We start from the raw sequence: 24,436 nt of genomic DNA, 5'->3' as shown, positions 1-24,436 counted from the left end.
GGGTGTTGTATGGAAACCAATTTGACAATAAATTTCATAATAAAAAAAAGAACATTTCCATCAAAAAAAAAAAAAAAGATGGAGGTATAGCAAAGCAGAAGCACCCCAGACCATGTACTATCACATGGCAGATAGCTGATTTGGAGAGTTATTGGGACCTACAGAAAGATTTGCATGGGAAGAAATAAACTCTTGTTGATTAAGCCATTGAGATTTGGGGAATATCTGTTCCTTCAGCACAACCAAACTTATCCTTACTGTTTACAAAGATTTCCTCAATCAGAATTAACCTCTCCATTCTCTGAGTACCTCCAGGCCCCCATCCATCCCTGTTATGATCCATTCTTATATGTTCTGAGTGACCATAGATAGAAACTTTATTTTAGTCATCTTGGTATCCCTACAACGTCTGGCCCAGAGTACATACTCAGGATATGTGGGTTGAATCTCATTCATCTGGTTGACAGATCTGTGAAGAAGCATGGCTGTTGTGGAGATGGACATAGCATCATCTAGGAATCTGGCTTAAATAACCTATTGGTGAGCTAACTAAAAATAATAGAGGTTTCTGAAAAACACAGGTCTACTGTATGCCCACGTACCATCTTCCCCCTACCCCTTTCTCAACTATATGAGAAAACAGTGTCCCTGTGACACTCCTGGAGAAGGAGGACACAGCCCAAGACAGAAATTGAGGAGATTAAACAAGAATAGTATGCTTCCAGGGGACATGAATCTTACTGCCAAATGTCTCTCTTCAACTGTGTTGCAAAACCCAGCTGATTTAATCTACCTATGGCGAGGCCGAACTGTTGTCCTGCATGTAGTGGACTTAAGACTTATGCCAAGAAGTCTCACTTTGCTATCTTGGGCCTGGCAGGGAAAAACCTGGACAAACAAGGTCTACTTCATCAGCCCCATATCTTAGAAGCTTCTGGAAGCCAGTAGTGAGCAGGTCAGCATGACTAAGAAAATCCCAAAGGGGACAAAACTAAGTGGGCCAAGCAGCACAGTGGTGGCCTCAGTGGCTGAAACACTGAAGTAATCAGAGGCCTCAGTCCTTCACTCACTTGCTATCAGTACTAAGAGACAAAAGGACGTACGACTGCAATCACATGTTGGAGGCCTATATTAGAAAACTTAAGAGGGCTCTCAAGGAGAGTACAAGGAATTATACTCATTCACACGTTAATATCAGCTCATTTCATATTTTTGCTTCCAGCCATTCCCCAACCCATGCAGCCCCATGAGAGCAAGCATCTCTGAACTTAGATCAGTTTGAATGGGGGTGGGGTTTAAGTGATGAATACTCATAAGTTTGGTAACCTTGACTAGTCACTTCAAATGAGCCCTCTCCTGTGTGAAATGTGGCTAATAACCCCATTGCCAAATGGTTGTCAAGAGGATTACATGAGACCCTAGATATGGTAATGTCATTAAAAATGGATAAATTGTCTTATTGAAGAAGTCATTGGTCTCCTACATCAGACCCTATATACACATAGGTCAGGGATGACTTGTTCTAGGAAGAGGACTTTCCTGGAAGCTGGGAAGAGTTTCCCCTCTCCATTCTAGTTCTGACTATCTGGGCACACGACAGATCTCTCTTTCTACCTCTGAGCCTCCCAGAAGATCCTGAGGAAAGTAGAATAAGCAGCCATCATCCTTGATACAATGATCTTGGGATGAGCTAAGGCCTTCCTCTTTTGAAAGCCTCCTAAATATACTTTAAATCTACTGTCCCTTCTATACCTAGTCAAGGGGAGAAACTTAGAAAGACAAATTGTGGGTGCCTGGGTGCCTCAATCAGTAAAGTGTATGACTCTTGATTTTGGCTCAGGTCATGATTTCATGGTTTGTGACATCGAGCCCTGCATCAGGTTCTGCACTGATAGTGTGGAGCCTTCTTGGGATTCTCTCTCTCCCTCTCTCTCTGTCCCTCCCCAACTCACATGTACATGCTCATGCTCTCTCTCCCTCTCAAAATAAACATTAAAAAAGGCAAATTGGAAAGTTAATTAGTCAAGTTGCACTTTAATCAATGGATATAGGGTGTTTTGTAACAAAAGAGAGCAGCAAGTGGATAAATGCTCTTAGCAAATAAACTTGTAAGTAGTAGAGCTATTCTTTTGATGAGACGTGTTTGATTTTAGGTACCTTAGGAGAGAATCAGCTGCACCTCAGAGTGTAAGACCCCAAGAATTTTTCTCCAAACTCTCCATTATAGAACCCCCAGAAGGTATGGAGTACTGAGACTACAGTCCTCTTGCTCTGCAGGGGGTAATTGAGATTCACCTTTGGAAGCTGATGAGGCTGAGAATTAGCAAGACAGAGAAGGGACTGCTGAGAACTGAGGTTTCTGAGTGTGATTAAACAGATGTCAGAACCCATGGGAAAGGGAAAGAGGTTAAGAGAAAGCCAAGAAATGAAAGAGTAGTTTACTGAAGGATATATTTTAATAATTACTTTCTCTGAGTCTGGGATTAAGGGCATCCCTTAGACCTAGATACACAGGGCTCACACCCTGACCCAGAGGTACCACACCTGCTCCTCCTCCTAACTCTGTAGCTTGGAAAAATTACCTGGTCCCTTTTAGTAAATAAGCACTTTATTAGGGTGTTTAGTCACTCTGGAAGCAGGCAGGTGAGGCACTGCCAGAACAAACCCACTATTGCATCTCTGATGGGCAGGTTAAGACACCACATGGAGGCTTTGTAGGCAGCAAGGAGCATCTACTTGCAGGCAACACTATGATGAAATATCTGTAAGGTCACTCCACCCACTTTGGGTAATGGTTAAGGAATGTGTCCACTTCTGAGGAGAAAGAACCAGAATATGATATGGCCTCTGAGTGGGTCCAAAAAGCAGCTGTTAAGCTCATGTGAGTGCCCAGGGCAGTTACTGGACTTGTAGCTGCAAGAAAAAAGAATGGGGTCAGGAATGGGTCCTCAAGTCTTATTAAAGGGACAGGTGACATGAAGGACAGTCCCAGCTATAAAGATACTTGAAGTGTCCCTCGTTACAGGATCAAACTTGGTTCTTATGGTCCACTCTTCTAGAAAGGACATGGAAGTTCATAAACAGCCCATGAGATGCCTGACAATGGAATAGCATGGTTGGCAGGCCAAGACTAGGTTGGAATAAACTGCCCCCAATCAGGAAACTCCCTTTATTTTGCAGTTAGTCACACACACACACACACACACACACACACACAATGGCAAGAAAGCTGTGCCTGGAAGTGTCTTTTTACTTCTTTTATTGAACTCCATATATATTTTCATAAGGCTTTGTGTCATTACAACATCATATTTTTGTTGTTAAACATTTTTTTAAACACACAACTTTGACACTTGTTTGACAGGGTCAAACAGTCAGAATAAACAAAATAATAAACTGGCAAATGCAGAGCAGCAGGGGTAATCAAAATCACTGTTACCCATCTATCCACCCCAGCCCACCCCAGCCCCAAAGCACTAAAAGATCACTATTTGGCTTCACACTAGAATTGTTAGAACTCTCTTGTTGCTGTCCTTGATAAATCCATTAGAGTTATACACATAGAGAGAAGAGGAGAGAGGGAGAGAGAAAGAGGAGTTGGATTTCTGTGTTAGGACCATCCCACAGCAGGGCCCATAGAACACACTAGCAAAGCCTTTTGAAGAGCAAATCCAGGCCTCATTGAATTGAGGAAAGGGGAGCTCGGGGGCCATGCACACATAGAGGAGATTTACAGAGTTCTTGGGGATAGCACTGCTGTGGGGACACAGAATAGACCTGGGCCCTGATCTCAGGTAATAGGGCTCTACTTGGGGTTGTTGATCACTGGTCTGCTTTGCTACCATAGGCTGGGGGAACACTCCAACCAATGGTAAACTGATGTTTCATTGTTTTCACTAGTTATTGGCATTTGGTGAGGCCAGTGGTTTGGGTAGATGAAAGGTGGGTGGCAAGGGGTAATACCCCTGATCCTGGAGCTCTGAAACAGGCTCAGGGGAGAAGGGCATGGAGGGAGGGTAAGGGGGCTTGGCTAAGAGATGTTGTAGGCCCAGGGACTTGGCCAAGCATCTCCTCTTGGTTTGCTCCTAGCCCCTGGAGAAATGTCACAGTTAAGCCTAGTGGAGAAAAATGGAAAGTAGGAAAAGGATGTATACTCAAGGGAGGCCTACACAGCCATTGAAATACATGCTGTTTTCCAGGGAGGTCGTTTTAGCTTAGGTGCTGGATACCAGTTTCCTTGCCAAGGGGGCTTAAGTAGCTGAGTCATTTGCTGAGCAGTCATGGCCAGTCCCGAGCCCCAGCCCTCTGCGCAGCTCAGGTTTACCCTTGGCTTACCCCACAAGTCTGATTTGAATGTGGTGGAATGGAAGCATAAACAGCTTGTAATTTGATTCCCACAGAGGAAAAACTCCCAGCCTGGGCAGGGCCTGGTCTGGGTCAGGAGGCATAGAGCGGCAATCAAGTCAGCTATGCTAAGGACTTCATGCAGCCATAGCTGCTGCTTAGTAAGCTGAGGTCCTTTCATGATGAAGTTTTCTCCCATAGACTTCAGAACAGACTCACAATTTCCAGATTCCTCCCTTAAGTGGTTCTCCATAGCAGGGCCCATTCTCACTTCTTTGTACTTCATTCCCTTGCTGTTCAAGGTCTGTTCACCTGAAGGGCTATGTGGGGAGGAGGAACAGGCACTCCTGCACCCATAGGGAGCCTGCCCCTTAGTGGGAGAAGTTAGATTTGCCCAAGTATAAAGCCTGCCTAAAATAAGCCTGAGGGTAGTGTCTCTACCTCAGATCTTTTCTCCACAGGGAAGAGTCCCCTGGGCTCTTCACTTACTTGCTTCCAATGTCCTGGGATGAGAGAATATTGGAAACAGGGCCTACTTAGAGTCACAGGAGTTCTTTATGCTAATAGCAGCAATTCTCCTGTGCCAGAACAGGAGAAACAAGGACTACAGGGAGAGGGGAAGGAAGGAATCATGGAAGATTGTCCATGCAGTCTGTTAACAATAGGGGAAGTCTCACAAAACCTGAGTGGTAGGAACTGCAGGTACATATCTGGGGCTGAGGCTGTGTCTTTCCATGCCCATCCCTGTTCTTTCCTTCAAGAGTTTAAGGTCAGTTTTGTATCCTGTCCAGGTCAATAATTTGAAGGCAGCTGATGATCTTGGTCAGATGGGCTCTGTCGTGACCCCTTCATAGACTCCTATAAATGCTGCCTAAACTATCTGAAAACGGAAGTAGGGATGACCAGTCCCCTGAAATGATTGCAGTGGGGAACCCCAACTTTAAGCCCACTTGGTGCTGGAGGCAATTGAATCCTTCTCCCCAGGAAGCAGAGTCTCAGCCTCATTTCTTCAAATTCAAATCTTTTAGCTTAGGGGAGGGAGAGGCCTACAAGGAACAGCATAACCAAAGCAGCTTGAAAAAGAGAATAATTGGCTCAAACTAAACCCCAGATACAAAACCGTCATGACCCAGCAGTGCTACAACATGGAAATACCAGTGCTAGAGAAGAGCCCAAATGCAGAATGTTCCCTGAACAGAAGTCCTCTCCAGCATTATTATTCTCTGACTCTCCCTTGATTCTGTTTGGTTTTGATCCCTCTACAACACCTAAAACACAGTGAAAGCAAGAGAAATATCAAGCAGTTATGTCACAGAGCACAACAGAGCATGTCTAGACTGGCACAAATGAGGACAGATGATGCAGGGAAAAGGCTGTCTGGGGCAACTGCCAGGCTGCAGAAACATTCACAGATGATCAGCTGAGGGAGAAGAGAAAGGTGAATCTTCCCTTTACCCATTGAATAGTAAAAGGAAAAAAAAGAAATTTAAACTCCCAAACTCTATCACATCAAATTAAATTCAAAAGTCATCAGTATCAGTATCATCAGGAAAGAAAAAAGGCAATACAAACACATCTATGGTAATAATGACAAGTCAATGAATCACTCACAGGGGAGCAAAGAGATTATTTCAACAAGAAGAGGAACACATAGAAATACTATTTTCTGAAAATAAAGGGGATGGGGACAAGGTAAGAACAGAAAACTTTTAAGAAGGGATCACATATTTGGAAGTCATTGGTACCTCTTCCTACCAACTACAGATTTCACTTCCCCAAAACAACAGAAAATGGTTTTTGGTCCTTCTGTGTGTGTGTGTGTGTGTGTGTGTGTGTGTGTGTTTATGTGTATAGTCAAGGGTCTGTGTGTATATATATGTCTCTATATATATAAATATATATAAGCATATATATATTTATATATATATATAAATTTCAACAGTGCTTCTCCAAAAAAATGTCCATCTATAAATATAATTTTATTTACTTTATTTTAAAATTATCTGCCTCCCTGTAGGTATTATTTTTTGAAGGGGGTTAACCTGCTGAAGTTTTGCCAGAATGGTGACTGGCTGCGCTTGGGTTCGGTGAACTCAAAGACCTGCGACTGAGCGATGCCGTCGGGGACCAGGTACTGGCCCTGGTTTAACGGGTCCTGCGGTGGTGGGTAGGAAGGAGGAACTGAGCGGGCAGAGTTGACACCTAGAGTAGAGGGGAGATCAAAGGGAAATGGTATAAGTTAAGTAGCAAGGGGTTTCTCAAATGACCCAGTGGCCACTTTGGAAGGAAAATTCAAGGTAGTCAATTTTAGAGAGCATGAATTAGAATTGAAAATCTCCAAGGCAAGAATATGAGCCTGGGTGGCTCAGTCGGTTGAACTTCCAACATCGGCTCAGGTCATGATCTCACAGTTTGTGGGTTTTAGCCCCATGTTGGGCTCTGTGCTGACATCTCAGAGCCTGGAGCCTGCTTCAGATTCAGTCTCCATCACTCTTTGCACTTCCACTCATGCTCTGTCTCTCTGTCTCTCAAAAGCAAATAAAATGTTAAAAAAAATTAAAAAGAAAATCTCCAAGGCAAGAATTACATTCCTTAACAGATTTTGGAATGGTGTGACTACTGCAACAACAACACATGCTTTCCCATCTACTCAGGTATCACTGAGAAGTTTGTGGTGTTGCCAGTATCCATTTTACAGATGACGACACTGAGAACTGGGGTGAAATGTCACACTCAAGGTCATAAAGTGAGGGACAGAGTTCACATTCTTTGATTTGTCAGTTCAAGCTCTTTTTATTTATTTATTTATTTATTATTTTTTAATATGAAATTTATTGTCAGGTTGGTTTCCATACAACACCCAGTGCTCATTCCAACAGGTGCCTTCCTCAATGCCCATCACCCACCCTTCCCTCCCTCCCACCCCCCATCAACCCTCAGTTTATTCTCAGTTTTTAAGGGTCTCTTATGGTTTGGCTCTTTCCCGCTCAACCTCTTTTTAAGAGACTGTTACACAGGACTGTTCTTGCAAATCACCCAACAATTTCCATTTAACTTCAAAGGTCTTTCGTTTCCTCCCTCCTCAACTCCCCCAAAGTGTCAAAAGAACCTGTTAAGAACTATTGACTTCAAAGCAGATTTTTGGTGGATAAATGGTTTTCTAAAAGCCAAGGTACAAGTGATCCAGTATTCTACACCAGGTTGAGAATGCTGAAACCATATTTAATATGGAAGTGACATTGGTAGATGGGAGAAAGCAAAGAAGACATGATTCATGGAATACCAGGAAGATTGGAATATATTTGTAACCTTTCAAAGGGAACACTTCAGCGATTGCAACTTTCATAGAAGTGTTTGCAACCATCAAAACAAAATCCACATGAATAGACAATACAGGTGGGAGTGGGAGGCTAAACTGAAAGTTTAATCCTAACCTATATTCAGAACATAATAGGCTGGAGCATACAGCATATGATTTCAGAATTCAATGAAGATCTTTCTGCTGCTCCCAAAAAAGTTCCTCATCTGCTGGCCAATGTCTGTAATTTCAACATTACAGCTTATTTGTTTGCCTTTGTTTGATGACTTGATCCCATTACACTAGAAGTAGTGTTATATTGAGCCATCACCAGCCTTTGGCACTTAAGTGGGAAGGGATCAGTTCTTTCTAAAAGCTTTGTTTTGGTTCTTACTTTTGTTTCCCATATTTATTGATATATAATTGAAATATAACAGTCTGTAAGTTTAAGTTGTGCAATATGATAATTTGATATACATATATATTGCAAAATGATTACCACAATAAAGTTAGTATATCCATCACCTAACAAAATTACCTTTTTTGTGTGGTGTGAGCATTTAAGAACTCTTAGCAACTCCCAAGTACACAATAAGATATTGTTAACTGCAGTCACCATCCTGTACATTATATCCCCAGAACCTCTTCATCTTGTAACTAAAGTTTGTGCCCTTTGACCAACATGTTGATAGGTCCTACAATCCCAGCCCTGGCAACCACCAATCTACTTTCTATTTCTATAAATTCCCTTTTTTAGATTCTAATATAAGTGAGATCATATAGTATTTGTATTTTTGTTTTGCTTATTTCACATAGTATAATGCCCTCAAAGTCCATCCATGTTTCCATAAATGACAGGATTTCCTTCTTTCTATGGCTGAATAATATTCCATTGTATATACCACATTTATTTTATCTATTCATCTGCTGAAGGACATGCAGGTTGCTTGCTGTCCTGGCTATTGTGAATAATGCTGCAATGAACATGAGGGTGTAGACATCTCTTTGAGATCCTGATTTCATTTTCTTCCCATACACACAGCTCTATTTGCAATTTTTAAGGACCCTCCATACTATTTTTACAGTAGCTTACCAATTTGCATTCCTACCGTCAGTGCCCATTCCCTTTTTCTCCACATCCTCACCAGCACTTGTTATATCTTGTTTTTTTTTTTTATAACAGCCACTCTAACAAATACAGAAACTCATGGTTTTGATTCACATTCTTCTGATAACTAATTATGTTGAACATCCTTTCTTATACCTGTAGAACATTTACATGGGCATTTAAATATCTTCTTTGGGAATATGTCTATTTACATCCTTTGCCCATTTTTAATTGAACTATTTTTTTAGTTGAGTTGTATGTGTTGCTCATATATCTTGCATAGTAATCTCTTATCAAATATGTACTTTGCAAATATTTTCTCTTATTCTGTAGGTTGCCCTTTCATTTTGTTGATTGTTTCTTCTGTTGTGCAGAAGGTTTTTGTTTGATGTAGCCTCACTTTTTTTTTATTCTGTTGTTTGTGCTTTTGGTGTCATGTTCAAAACCTTGTTGCCAAAACCATGTCAAGGAGTATTTTCTCTACATTTTCTTCTAGGACTTTTTTATGGTGTTGAGTCTTATACTTAAGTCTTTAATCCATTTTGAGTTAATTTTTGTGAATAGTTTAAGATAGGGGTCTAATACATTGTCTTGCATGTAAATATCCAGTTTCCCCAATACTTTTTATAGAAGAGGCTATCCTTTTTCCATTGAGTATTCCTGGCCTCCTGATAAATATTAGTTGACTATGGGTTTATAATTGGGCCCTTGTTTCTTTTCCATTAGACTATATGTCAGATTTTATGCCAGTACCAGATTGTTTTGATTACTATAGCTTTGGGATAAAGTTTAAAATCAGAAAGCATGATGCCAGCAGCTTTGTTCTTCTTTCTCAGGATTGCTTTGGTTATTCAGGATCTTCTGTGGTTCCATATGAATTTTAGAATTGCTCTATTTACCTCTGTGAAAAATGCCATGAAATTTGAGATAGGGATTACAATAAATCTATAGATGGCCTTGGGTAGTAGGGGCAATTTCAAAATATTAAGTATTACAATCCATGAACACAGAATATCATTCCATTTATTTATGTCTTCTTCAGTTTCTTTTATAAATGTCCAAATTTCTTTTATATATGTCCAATTTTATAAATGTACAGATTTTTAACCTCTTAAGTTAAATATATTCCTAAGTACTTTATCTCATTTTGTGTGTTGAAAATGGGATTGTTTCATTAATTTCTCTTTTGAATATTCATTTTAACAGAAACAAAAATGATTTTTATACATGTATTTTTTATCCTGAAACATTACTGAATTCCATTATTATTCTAGTATTCTAAATTTCTTAAGAGACTTTAGATATTTAAAATATCTTTAGATATTTAAAATATATTTAGATATGTATAAAATCATGTCATCTGCAAACAGAGAAAAATTTACTTCTTCCTTTCGTTTATTTCTTTTTCTTGCCTGATTGCTCTGTATAGGACTTCCAGCAGTATGTTGAATAGAAGTGGTGAGAGTTGGTATCCTTGTCTTGTTCCTGATATTAGAGGACAAGCTTTCAACCATTCGCCATTGAGCATGCTTATTAATTGTGGTAAGCTTGTCATATAAGGCATTGATTATGTTGGAGTATGTTCCTTATATACCAAATTTATTGAGAATCTTTATCATGAAAGTATTTTGAATTTTGTCAGATGCTGTTACTGCATCTACACAGATGATATTTGATTTTATCTTACTCTCTGTTAGTGTGGTGAATCACATTTATTGATTTGCATATGTTGAATGATCCCTGCTTCCTAGAGATAAATCCCACTAGAAGAGGTGTACAATCCTTTAATGTACTGTTGAACTTGGTTTGCTAGCATTTTGTTGATAATTTTTACATATATATTTATCAGAAATATTGGCCTGTATTGTCTTCTATTGTCTTTATCTGGCATTAGTGTTAGTGTAATCCTGGACTCATAAAATGAGTCTGGAAGTACTCCTTTCAAGATTTTGGAAAAGTTTAAGAAGGACTGGTGCATGTTCCACAGAATTCCCCAGTGAAACCATCTGGTCCTAGGCTTTTCTTTTTGGGAGGTTTTTGATTACTAATTCAATATACTTAGTCATTATTGGTCTGCTCATATTTTGTATTTCTTTTTTTCCATCAGTATTATTGAGATATAATAGACATATTACGTTGTATAAGATTAAGGTGTACAATATAATGATTTGATGTATGTATATACTGCAAAATGATAACCACATTAAGGTTACTTAACATCTGTCACCTTGCCTAGTTACATATTTTTTTTTCTTTTGATGAGAAGTTTTAAGATCTATTCTCTTAAACTTTTAAATTTACAATACAGTATTATTAACTTAGTGACCATGCTATACAGAACTTATTTTATAAGCTTGTACCCTTTAACTACCTTTACCCATTTCCCCCATCCCACATCTCCTGCATCTGGCAACCACCAATCTGTTCTCTGTTTCTATGGTTTATTTTATTGCATTCCACATATAAGTGAGCTAATACAGTATTTGTCTATGAATTATTTCACTTATCATAATACCTTCCAGGTTCACCCATGATGTGGCAAAAGGCAGAATTTATTCTGTGTGTGTGTGTGTGTGTGTGTGTGTGCTTTATCCACATTTATTTTACCGATTTGTCTGCCAAAGGACATTTAAGTTGTTCCCATGTCTTGGCTATTGTTGAATAATGCTGCAAAAAACGTAGGGAGCAGGTATTTCTTTGAGATAGTGATTTCATTTCCTTTAGATATGTACTCCAAACTGGAATTACTAGATTATATGGTAGTTCTATTTTTAACTTTGTGAAGAACCTCCATACTGTTTTCCATACTGGCTGTACCAGCTTACATTCCTACAGTATACAAGGGTCCCCTTCTCTCCATATCCTTGTCAATACCAGTTATTGCTTATCTTTTATTAGCTATTCTAACAGGTGTGAAGTGATATCTCATTGTACTTATTTGCATTTCCTGATGATAAGTGATGCTGAGCACTTTTTCATGTACTTGGCCATTTGAATATTTTCTTTGGTAAAAATATCTATTCAGGTCTTTTGCCCCTTTTTAAATTGGATTATCTGTGGGATTTTGCTATTTCCAAACTGAATGCCTTTTGTCTCTGTCTCTTGCCTAATTGCCTTAGCCAGAAACTCCAGAACAATATTGAATAGAGGTAATGAGACTGGACATCCTTGCCTTGTTCCTGATTTGGGGGAAAGATATCAGTCTCTCATCAGTAAGCATGGGTGTTAGTTGTGGATGTTTTATAATTGCTCTTAAATATATAAAATCTTGTCATAGTCAATCAATTTTACTTCCTCTCTGATTCAGATACTGTTTCCTTCTTTTTCTTACCTGAATGCTCTTTGCTTAAGACTTCTAGTACTATATTGCATAGGGGTGATGAGATTGGGTGCTATCATGTTGTTTCTTGTATTAGAAGAATAGCTTTCAAATTTTCACCATTAAGTATAATGTTAGCTGTGGATCTGCCATGTATTGCCTTTATTATATTGAGGTACATTTCTTCTATACATAATTTGTTGAGAGTTTTTATCATGAAAGGATGTTGAATTTTGTCAAATGCTTTTTTAGATCTATTGAGATGATTGTATGATTTTTTATCGTTCTATTAATGTGGTGTATTACATTTTTTATTTGCATATGTTAAACCATCCTTGCATCTCAGTAATGAATCTCACTTGATGATGGTGTATGATCTGATCCTTTTAATGTGCTGTTGAATTTTGTTAGCTAGTATTTTGTTAAGAAATTTTGCATCAGGAATATTGTCCTGTGGTTTTATTTTCATGAAGTGTTCTTATCTGGATTTAGTATTGGTGTTAATGCTGGTCTCATAAAATGAGTTTGCAAGTGTTCTCGTCTCTTCAACTTTTTGGAAGAGCTTGAGAAGGATTGGCATTGATTCTTTAAATACTTGGTACAATTCACCAGTAAAACCATCTATTCTTGGGCTTTTCTTTGTTGAGAGGTTTTTTTTTTTATTATTACTAATTCAATCTTCTTATTCATTTTTGGTACATTCATATTTCTATTTCTTCATGATTCAATCTTAGTACATTGTATTTTTTTTTTAGAAATTATTCATTTCTTCTAGGTCATCCAAGTTTTTGGTGTATATTGTTCACATTATTCTCATGATTATATTTCTGTGGTATTATTTGTAATATGTTTAATTTCTGATTCTATTTATTTGAGTTTTCTCCCTCCTTTAGTCTAGCCAAAATTTGTCAATTTTGTTTATCTTTTCAAAAAATAGCTCTTAATTTCATTGAACTTTTCTATTGTTTTTCTGGTCTCTATTTCTCCTCTGATCTTTGGTATTTCCTTTTTTTCTGTTAACGTTGGGCTTATTTTTCTTCTTTTGCTTGTTCTTGAAGTGTAAAGTTAGGTTGTTTATTTGAATTTTTTTTCTTTGTGTAAGCATTATGGCTATAAACCTCCCTCCTAAAACAGATTTTGCTACATCCCGTAACTTTTGGTAGGTTGGATTTTCATTTTCATTTACTCAAGATATTTTTTTATTTCCCTTTTGATTTCTTCTTTGACTCACTGGTTATTCAGAAGTGTGTTGTGTAAATTCCACATATTTGTGAACTTTCCAGTTTTCCTCCTGTTACGGATTTTTAGATTCATACCACTGTGGTTGGGAAAGACACTTGATATGATTTCAGTCTTCTTAAATTTTCTAAGACTCGTTTTGTAACCTAACACATACTACTCTAGAGCATGTTCCATTTGTGCTTGAGAAAAATGTGAATTCTGCTGCTATTGGATGGCATGTTCTTTATATGTCTTTTAGGTCAACTTAGTCTAAATATATTTCCAGTCCAATGTTTTCTTAATCAATTTTTGTCTAGGTGATCTATTAATTGTTACTTTTATTATATTGTCTGTTTCTTCCTTCAGATCTGTAAGTATTTGTTTCATAATGAGAACATATATATTTACAATTTACATATTTATGTTTTGGGTGCATATATATCTTGATGAATTACCCCTTATGACTATATAGTGACATTCTTTGTCTCTTGTGACAGTTTTGATTTATATAAGTATAGCTATCTTTGCTTTAGTTTGGCTTCCACATTCATAAAATACCTGTTTACCATCCCTTAACTTTGAGGCTATATGTATCCTTAAAGATGAACTTAGTCTTCTGTAGGCAGTGTATAGTTGTGTCTTATATTTTTATCCATTCCATATCCATGGATGTATCCATCCATCATATACATGGATATATTTATCCATTTATGCATGTTGATAAGGGAATCTAATCCATTCACATTGAAAGTAATTATTGAGATGGTAGGGATTTACTATTGTCATCTTATTAATTATTTCTGTTTTATAGTTATTTTGTTCTTTTCTTCTTCTCTTGCTATTTTCCTTTATGAATTGATGGTTTTCCAAACTTGTATGCTTCGATTCACCTTTTGTGTGTGTGTGTGTATCTATTGTAGGTATGTTCTTTGTGGCTACAATGAAGCTGACATAGATATCTTATAGTTACAATAATCTATTTTATACTGGTAACAAATTAACTTTGGACACATAAAAAACAAACTCTACCTTTTTACTCTCCAACTACACATATTATGTTTTTGATGTCACAATTTACATTTGTTATTGTTATCCATTAATAAATTATTGTACCTTAGTTATTTTAACCTTTTTATACTTTATCCTTTATAGATATAATTAATACACCACCATATTAGAGTATTCTGAATTAGATATATACTTGCTTTACCTGTGTGTTTATATTTTCATATGTTTTCATGTTACTGATTATCATCTTTTACCTTCAGTTTGAAAAACTCCTTTCAGCATTTCTTGTAAGACAAATCTAGAGATGATGGACTCTCTTTCTCTCAATCTCTCTCTCTCTCTCTCTCTCTGGGAAAGTCTTTCTTTCTCCTACATTTCTAAAGGACAACTTTCCTGGGTATAGTATTCTTGGTTAAAAGTTTTCTTCTTTCAGAACTCTGAATATAGCATCCCACTCTCCCCTGGTCTGCTAGGTTCCTGCTGAGAAATCTTCTAATAGCCTTATGTGTGTTCCCTTGTATATGAAGATTTTATCTTGCTGCTTTTAATCTTTTCTCTTTGTTTTTGACTTTAGACAGTTTTATTATAATGTATCTTGAAGAATATCATTTGGGTTGACATTGTTTAGCAAACAATGAGCCTCATGAAGCTGAATATTTAAATACTTATCCAGAATTGGAAGTTTCTCAGCCATTATTTCTTTAAATAAGTTTTCTTCCCCTTTCTCTTTTCTTCTTCTGGTTCTCCAATATTGTATAGATTGCTTATCTTAATTTTATCCCATAATTCACATAGGCTTTCTTCGATAATTTCAAATGACCTGTTTTTGACTTCACAAATACTTTCTTCTGCTTGATCAAATCTGTTTTTGATGCTCTCTATTGCATTTGTTTCATTAATTGTATTCTTCAGCTCTATAATTTTTGTTTGGTTATTTTTTATGATTTCTACTCTTTGTTAAATTTCTTGTCTTGTGTATTGTTTTCCTGATTTTTTTGAACTTTCTGTGCTTTCATGTGGCTCACTAAATTTCCTTGAAACAACTATTTTGAAATGTTTATTGGAAAAATTGCATATCTCCATGTCTTTTGGGGTCAGTTTCTATAAAACTGTATTCCTTTGGTTATGTCATGTTTCCCTGATTTTTCATGTCCCTTGTAGTATTGAGTTGCTGTTGTGGCATTTGAAAAGGCATTCACTTCCTCTAGTCTTTATTGACTGGCCCTTTTTTTCTATGCATCTAATCATGGATATTTTTCTCTATGGGTGATCTGGAACTTTTCTGCTGGATTTTGAACTTTCACAAAAGCACACTTATCTGTGGGTGACTGTCAAAATCAATATTCTTCAGGGGGAAGACAGTTGAAAGCTATTCTGCTATTTTGGTGATGTCCTCTAAGAGGCAATTTTCAAAGGTGGTAAGTGTCAGAAATACGAAGGTACTGAGTGCCAACAAATGATATGAAAATATTAGGGGGAAAGTTTGGGAAGTGTTCATTTTAATTTCTCATTTAAACTTTTTTTTTTATTTTGAGAGTACTGCATATTTACATGCAGCTGTAAGAAACGATACAGAGATACACTTTGTACCCTTTACTCAGTTTCTCCAATGATAACATTTTATAAAACGCTAGTGCAATATTACAACCAGGATTTTAACATTGTTATGGGACACAGCCAAGAGATAGAACATTTCTGTCATCACAAGAACACTATCATTACTCTTCCATAACCACTCTTCTCTCCTGTGACTCACCCCCTCCTTAATCTTTGGCATCCAATAATCTGCTTCCCATTACTAAATGATATCATTTCAAGAATGTTATATAAATGGAGTCATACCATATATAACGTTTGAGGATTGGCTTTTCTCAGCATAATTCCTTGGAGATTCACCCAAGTTGTTGCATGTACCAATAGTTGGCTCCTTTTTACTAAGAAGTAATATTTCATGGTATAGATATACCATAGTTTGCTTACTCACCTACTGCAAGATATCTGGGTTGTTTCCATTTTGGGCTATTATGAACAAAGCTGCTATAAACATTTGTTTAGAGGTTTTTATGTGAAAGTAAATTTTCATTTCTCTGGGAAAAATGTCCAGGAATGTAACTGCTAGGTTATATGGTAATTGTACGTTTTGTGTTTTAAGAAACCACCATACTATTTTCCAGAGTGGCTATACCATTTAGCAATCTCTACTGAAAGATATAAATGATTCAGTTCCTCTACACCCTTCCCAGCATTTGGTGTTGTCACTATTTTTTTTTATTTTAGCCTTTTTAATAGGTATGTAGTGATATCTCATTGTGGTTTTCATTTGCATTTCTCCAATGATCAATAATGTTGAACATCTTTTCATGTGTTTAACTGCCATACATATATTCTCTTCAGTAAAATATCTGTCTTTTGCCTATTTTCTAATTGAAGTGTGTAGTTTTATAGTGTCGAGTTTTGAGAGTTCTTTGTATATTCTAGTTATTAGTGTTTTTTCAGATACATGGCTTGTATTTTTTCCTACTCTGTAGCTTGTCTTTTTATCCTCTTCATGTGATCTTTTAGAGAGCAAAAATTTCTATTTTGATGAGGCACAGTATATCAATTTTTAATTTTGTGGTTCCAGCTTTTGGTTTCAAGTCTAAGAACTTCTTTGCCTAGCCCTATATACTGAAGAATTTCTCCTTTTTAAAAAGTTTTGTAGCTTTAAATATAAGTTCATTATCCATTTTGAGTTCATTTTTATACTGTGTAAGTTTATGTTGAGTTTTTTTTTTTTAATATTTGGTCTATGAGTAAAGTAGCATTTGTTGAAAACATTGTCCTTCTTCCACTAAACTTCTTTTGAATCTTTGTCAAAAATTACTTGGGCATATTTATGTAGGTCTATTTCTGGTTTCTCTATTCTGTTTCATTGATATAATATGCCTATCCTTCTGCCAATACCATGCTGTCTTGGTTATTGTAGCTATATAATTAGTGTTAAAATCAGGATAGACTGATTAAATTTACTCTTCTTTTTCAAGATTATTTTAGTTATTTTAGGATATTCATTTGATTTTGAGCTGGTCCTACAGCCTCGGAGATGGGAGCTATGCTAATGGCCCTAGGGAGTTCTATGATGACAGACTGAAATAGGTTGATAGACTAACAATTAGTATTCAAATTCCAAGAAGTTATGTATCAATTCTTAAAACCAAGACGATATATAAAAGTAAAAAAGGCTTTCCTTGGAGCTAGGCTCTGTCCTCTTTGCTTATCTTACAGCCAGGCTTCCCCCACTACAGAGCAGTAGACTGAGTTGATAAGGTACCATGGAATTATAGGTGGGGGTGGAAAGGGACACTAGAATAATTACCTTATTCAATATATCTGCATTAGAGAATTATTAATAACAGTGCTCCCATCACTTCCAGGAAAGGGTCATTGGAAGGGTTAAAGAAACTGGCTTTTATGGGTGTCTTAAAGAATTCCCTTCTTACTCTTTCCATGTATATAATATAACTATTAAATTCCTAAGTTTGACAATTGCTTCCACATATGCAGTTCCCTCGAGTCTCAAAATATATCGATCATCACAGTCCTGGACTAGAAGAGTCTTGAAAACTAGAAATAGAAATAATGGAGATTCGTAGGAATTCTGGAAAGTTTGAAACTAAATGAGTTTCTTTGAAAACTAGAATTGCTGAATCAGTGTTTAGATATTGGGGAATAAGAGAGAACCTGAAAGAATAGCCTTGTGACTAGACAGGGTGGAAAAGGAACCTGACACCAAGACTTGTTATGAGTGAGCAGGACTGTTTTCTGGCTTGTTGCTTTATGGGAGCTCCTTTGCTTTAAGAGTTCGTAGTGAAAAGAGCAGCCTGTATTCGATAGACTGAGGGAACCTGCCCTGAGGTAAAGGGGTATTATCCCATCATGAAGGTCAGTGTGGTGAGAACAGTGGAGGGAATCATAGTGAGAAAATCTCAGGGTTTAAGAGCCTCCAGGAAACAGGCAGGACACAAAGTAGCTTCTTTGTAGCCTGAGGACTCCCAACTGGCTGGGGTACTTTTCTGCTTATATCTCTAAGGAAGGGGTGCATTCTCTCACAGTGTTTCCCTACTCATACAGATCATATCTATACTGACCTAACTTCAGATAGCTTTCTAACACTTTCATGTTTTTACTCCCAAGTGGTTAAGAGTGATTGCCTTTAATTTCCTACCTAAAGATAATCATATTTCCATGATGAGGGAAGAAGCCAGTGAGTGCCTCCCAAGGGCAAGAAGCAATAAGCAGTTAAAAGGAAGTCATGTCTAGTCAGAGGGGCCCCAACTAGGTGCACTGTTTAATTGGAAATCAGATATTCATAGGCACTCAACCTCCTCAGTGAAAAGGAGCTTCATTTGGGAATAATTAAGGGAGCTCTACTTGGCTGCTGGAATTTCAGGAAACTTGAATCTAGTAATTTTGTAGGGTGATTCATTCTAAACCAAAGAGTCTACTGAGAAAGCAGAAGGGCCTGGGGAAAGTGAGGTCTCATTAAGATCACCTACCCCTGGGGAAAATGACAGTGGCTGTCAGTAATAGAAGCAGCTGTCAGCAATTGAGCTGAGACAAAATGTGAGCTGTTCTTTCCCAGCATAGAGAATCAGCAGACCCCCAAGATGGAGACGGAAGAACAGTGGACTTGGAATCAAGATGAGTTAAGTTCACAATCACTTTATCCCAAAGCTCTTGTTTCCTAATCTGGAAAATGAGGCTAATAATACCTACCTTTTCAGAAGTACCATAAAGATGAAATTAAAGAACTTGTATAAAATAACTAGTAATGAATAGGGTCATGAATAAAATAAAGGATAGTTACTTCCTTTTGTTCAACTAAGCATTTTAATTTTGTCTAGTTCATGAAAATGAGAGCTTCATTTCATATTCAAATTGATTCTCAAGGTATTTTCCTTTTTTAAGTACTTTATGGTTCAGATAAAGAAAATTAATATCTGAATCTTCTGTCTTGGTCCAGTTTGAAGTTCTCCATTCTGATTTAAGACTCCTGATTTAGCAAATGCCCCCAAACAAATTAAAGAAAATTGTGTATATATTCCAAATATATTTGTACTTATTAATAAAATTTACACAGTTACTATTGTTCATCAGTCTCTAATTTGTGAGTGAAGTTTAGTTTCTTTCTTTTACTTACATAAAAATAAAAGGAAACAAATTTTATTTTTTCCTGTACCCAATGAACTATCTTTGGACATAACTCCCTTACACTATTTATTCCTAAGCCTTATGCCTTTAAGACCATTTGCTACATTATCAGGAACACCTGTAAACCCAGACACTCCCCCACTATCCCAAATTAACTTTCACATGGAAACAAGCCTGGGGATTTGCAATCACATAGTTTATGGCTTCACACTCTCACAAAGAAAGTAGAGCTGGTGGGGTAAAAGCAGATTTACCTTTTTGTTTAGGGACTTTTCTCACAGTCATTGCAGCCTGCCTCTTCTGGTTTTCAGAAATTTCAAAGCCTATAATATAAAAATACATGACTTTGTTACAAGAAACACAGACCTTTCTCAAATGTATAAAATAGTACAACTTTTCTGAAATAGTAATTTTGGCAAGATATATCAAAAGTCTTGATAAATAAATGGTGAGAAGCTTGAACAAATATTCAGCTACAAAAATGGTTTTCACAGTACAGAGAGGCAAAAAAAAGTGAGAATATGAGTTAATATGATGGTAAATGAAGAAGGGGTGAATAAACTATGGCATAAAGTAGAAAAATATTTCACAACCAAAAGCAAAAACAAAGACAAGGAAATAATGAGTCAAAATATAAGATATTAAAACAGAAAATTTTTGTAAAGTTTCAAATGGAAGAAAAAAATCAAATGGCAAAAAAGTAATGAAATAATAGAAATGTCTATTCAAGTCCTTTGTCCATTTAAACAATTTTTAATGTTTATTTATTTTTGGGAGACAGAGAGACAGAGTGCAAGGAGGGGAGGGGCAGAGAGAGAGGGTGACACAGAATCCAAAGCAGGCTCCAGGCTCTGAGCTGTCAGCACAGAGCCCGATGCAGGGCTCGAACTCACAAACTGTGAGATTATGATCTAAGCAGAAGTTATATGCTTAACCGACTGAGCCACCCAGGCACTCCTTCTTTGCCTATTTTTAAAATTAAGTTATTTGATATTTTCCTATTGAGTTGTAGTATATCCCGATATGTTTTGGAAATTAACCTCTTATATATAATATATATATATATATATATATGTATATGATATGCAAATATTTTTGATGCTTTAGGTTGCCTTTTCATTCTGTTTCCTTTGCAGTGTAAAAGCACTTTATTATGACACAATTTTGCTTTGTTGCCTGTGCTTCATATCCAAACAATCATTGCTAAGATCAATGCCAAGAAGCTTTTTCCCTGTGTTTTCTTCTAGAAGTTTTAAGGTTTGGGGTCATACAATTAAGTCTTTTATACATTTTGAGTTAGTTTTCATGTATGGTGTAAGGTAGGAGTTCAATTTCTTTGGTTTGCATGTGGATATCCAGTTTTCCCAGCACCATTTATTGAAGAAACCATCTTTTCCCAATTGTATATTTTTGGTACCCTTGTCAAAGATATGTTGACTGTATATGTATGGGTTTTTTTCTAGTCATTCTATCCTATTCCACTGGTCTATATGTCTGTCTTTATACCAGTACCATACTGTTTTAAATAATGTAGCTTTAATATATTTTGAATCAGGAAGTATTATGCCTCAAGCTTTGTTCTTTCTCTCAAATATTTTTAGCTATTATGGTTCTTTTGTGGTTCCACATGAATTTTAGGATTGTGTTTTCTATTTCTGTAAAAAAATACCATTGGAGTTTGGTTAAGATCACATTGAATCTGTAGATGGCATTGGGTAAAATAGATATTTTAACAATATTAAGTCTATTATGTGTTCTTTAATTTCTTTCAGCAAGGGTTTATAATTTTTGGTGTAGAAATCTTTCACTTTCTTGGTTAAGTTTATTCCTAAGTATTATATCCATTTTGATGTGATTATAATTGGGACTACTGTATTTGCTTAATTTTTTTTTCAGATAGTTCATTGTTAGTATTTGGAAACACAACTGATTTTTGTATGTTGATTTTGTATCCGGCAATTGTACTGAATTCATTTATTAGACATAAAAGTATTTCTGTGGTGTTTTTAAGGTTTTCTATTTATACGATAATGTCATCTACAAACAGTAATAATTTTACTTTTTCCTTTCCCATTTGAATGCCTTTTATTTTCTTCTAGCCTAATTTTCTCTGGCTAGGACTTCCACTACTATGTTGAATAGAAATGGTGAAAATGGGCATCTTTGTCTTAGAACTGAGCTAAGAAAAAAAGCTTTCAGTTTTTCCCCCTTGAGTATGATGCTAGCTGTGGGGCTTTTCATATATAGCCTTTATTATGTTCAGGTAAATTCATTCTATACATAGTTTTCTGTGAGTTTTTTATCATGAAATAATGATAAGTTACATCAGATCATTTTTCTGCATCTATAGATATGATCATGTGATTTCTATCTTTCATTAGAGTGGTATATCACATTAATTGATTTGCATATGTTAAACTATTATTGCATCCCAGGGATAAATCCTACTTGTTCATGATTTATGATCCTTTTATTGTGCTGCTGAATTCTGTTTGTTGCTGTTTTATTAAGAATTTTTTTCATGTATGTTCATCAGGGATATTGGCCTTTCATTTTGAACTGGAAGACTTAATATTGTTAAAATATCCATTCTGCCAAAGGCCATCTACAAATTCAAAGGAATCCTATCAAAACTCCAGATTCATTTATATAACATATGAATAAGTTCTAGAAATCTGCTGTACAACATTGAGCTTATGGTTAACATTACTATCTTATGCACTTAAAATTTTGTTAAGAGCATAGAACTCATGGTGTTTTTACCACTTAAAAAAAACAGGGTTGAGGTATCTCCAGAAGGGAGAAATTCTGTCTCAGCTTCAGTCCATGTATGCAGAGTCCCATCCTTGTCATGATCTTCCTGCCTACAGATGACAGCTTTGAACTATGCCTTTGAGTTTGAGCCTGCCCATGATCTTGCATTCTGACTTCCTGCTCCATAGATTTTGGAGTTGCTTAGCCAAGTTTTGCAATCATATCAGTCAATTCTTTATAATAAATTTCTTAAATAATAATGCTTCTCCTATGTGTTGTGTTTCTCTGTTTGAACACTGATAGAAGAAGTTATAGTTATAGTCTATATTCTTCACCTGAAGAGTTCCTTATGATAAATTAGGCTTTAAAAAACAAGTTACAGAATAATATGTTTGGTATAATTTTTGTAAGTAAATTTTTTGAAAATTCTTATGTGTATATATGTTTATATGAACATAAGTATGGAACTAGGCATACCAAATTTATACTGATTATCTCACACAGCATAGGAGTGACAGAGAAGGTAAAATAATGCTAAAATTTATTACATTTTAGTATGTGTTAAATGGTTATTACGGCCATGTATTTATTCTATAATTAGAAAGTAAAAATAAAATTATGATAAATTTATGTGGCAGCCATAAAAATAATGATTAAAAATATTAACTGACACAGGGAAATGCTAATGATATGATTTTAAGTGCAAAATAAAGATATAAAATTAGAACTATTCATCATGGAGAGGTAGTTTGGGGGAGACAGAAAGAAAGAATCAGCAATCCTAGTCCTATTTTTTTTATTTAGACATATTTAAAACACATAGGAAGGAAATATATGAAAATTTTTATAAAAGTTATCTCTCTCTGGGTAGAATGCTCTTGTGTTATTTTTATTTTTTCTTGTATTTTTCTGTTTTTTGCCAAAATTGCCTAAATAAAAGTGTTATTACAATTAGAAAAAAAAATAATGTTTTCAAAAAGATAACCATAGGTCTGTCAGAAAGTAATTTCTGTAGCCCCATCCACTTTGCTGCAAATGGCAAGATTTCATTCTTTTATTTCACTCTTTTTTACGGCTGAGTAATAGTCCATTGGTGGGTGTAGCTATAGAGTCTGATGCTAAGCAAAATAAGTCAGAGAAAGACAAATACCATGTGATTTCACTCATGTGGAATTTAATAAACAAAACAAATGATCATAGGGGAAAATAAGAGAGTGGCAAACCAAAAAACAGACTCTTTATAGAGAACAAACCAATTGTCACCAGAGGGGAGGTCATCGGGCAGATGGGTTAAATAGGTGATGTGGATTAAGGGGTGCACTTGTGATGAGTATGAGGTATGGTATGAAAGTGCTGAATCACTAAATTTTACACCTGAAATTAATATTATGCTGTATGTTAACTAACTGGAATTTAAAGAATAACCTAAAAAAATTAAAAAATAAACTAACTTCTGGAAGCTTTTCTATTAGAAGCAGATTCTTAAAGTTACAGGTTATTAGGGCATTGTGTGGGAGATATCATGGTGGAATCAGAGGGAATGGTGGGGATCTTCCAGTTCATCTAGGGTCTACATAAAGCATACTAAGACAATTCCTTTAATAGCTCTAACAACCTAAGTGGTATCAGAGGCTGCTGCTGCCTACCATCGAGAGAAGCAGTCAAGTAGCATTTATGTACAACTCCACATCATGTCCCATTGCAGTGCTCGTATGTTAAAAGCAATTTGACTTCAGTGGGACTCAAAGTGAATTATTAATGTGCACTCTACCCCAAACCTAAGGAAAAGACTAGGATTAGACTAAGCAGTGTCTTTCTGATCATCCTTCCTTATCTTTCAACCATTTAAATCACCAACACTGAAGGACAGAAGAATCCATTTGCATCAGGATTCAATGGGTAGGCCCATTTTTCTAGAGGCATTTTATACCAGCTTGAACATACAAGTGTTTTAATATAAAATTCCACTCTCATTAAGGATGGGCAAAAAACAGAAACTGTCTTTTCAGGGAATTACAAAGCCTGGCTGTTTGGTATTTTATGCCAAAATGGCAGGACCATGAGCAAGAGACCAGATAGTACTTTGTAAACCACAAAGCTATAGTCAAGGGGACCTAAATCCCACATTTGGAAAGCACCATTAAAACTCTCTCTACTAATTATATACTCTTTCAAAAAGGGAAACAATTGTTTA

The 24,436-nt window shown here is 36.2% G+C and overlaps 1 protein-coding gene across 10 annotated transcripts in view; it reads right to left on the bottom strand.

Annotated features, from left to right (window-relative positions):
• Window positions 1-3,242: 3,242 nt before the first annotated feature.
• The window catches only part of ARHGEF9 (Cdc42 guanine nucleotide exchange factor 9), a 199,000-nt gene continuing 177,806 nt past the window's right edge, over window positions 3,243-24,436 (bottom strand). For all 10 annotated transcript variants that reach the window (XM_019436682.2, XM_019436687.2, XM_019436683.2 and 7 more), the window contains 2 exons: window positions 19,743-19,811; window positions 3,243-6,546 (listed from right to left, as the gene is read on the bottom strand). In XM_019436682.2, the coding sequence (XP_019292227.1) occupies window positions 6,365-6,546; window positions 19,743-19,811 (251 nt within the window). In that variant the 3' untranslated portion in view covers window positions 3,243-6,364. The remainder of the gene's footprint in view (window positions 6,547-19,742; window positions 19,812-24,436) is intronic.

The sequence above is a fragment of the Panthera pardus genome, unplaced genomic scaffold (assembly GCF_024362965.1).
Source record: "Panthera pardus isolate Hobbes unplaced genomic scaffold, ASM2436296v1 HiC_scaffold_27, whole genome shotgun sequence".
Lineage (NCBI taxonomy): Eukaryota > Metazoa > Chordata > Mammalia > Carnivora > Felidae > Panthera > Panthera pardus.
The sequence above is the reverse complement of the archived record's forward strand: the minus strand, read 5'-3'. Positions and strand labels throughout refer to the sequence as shown.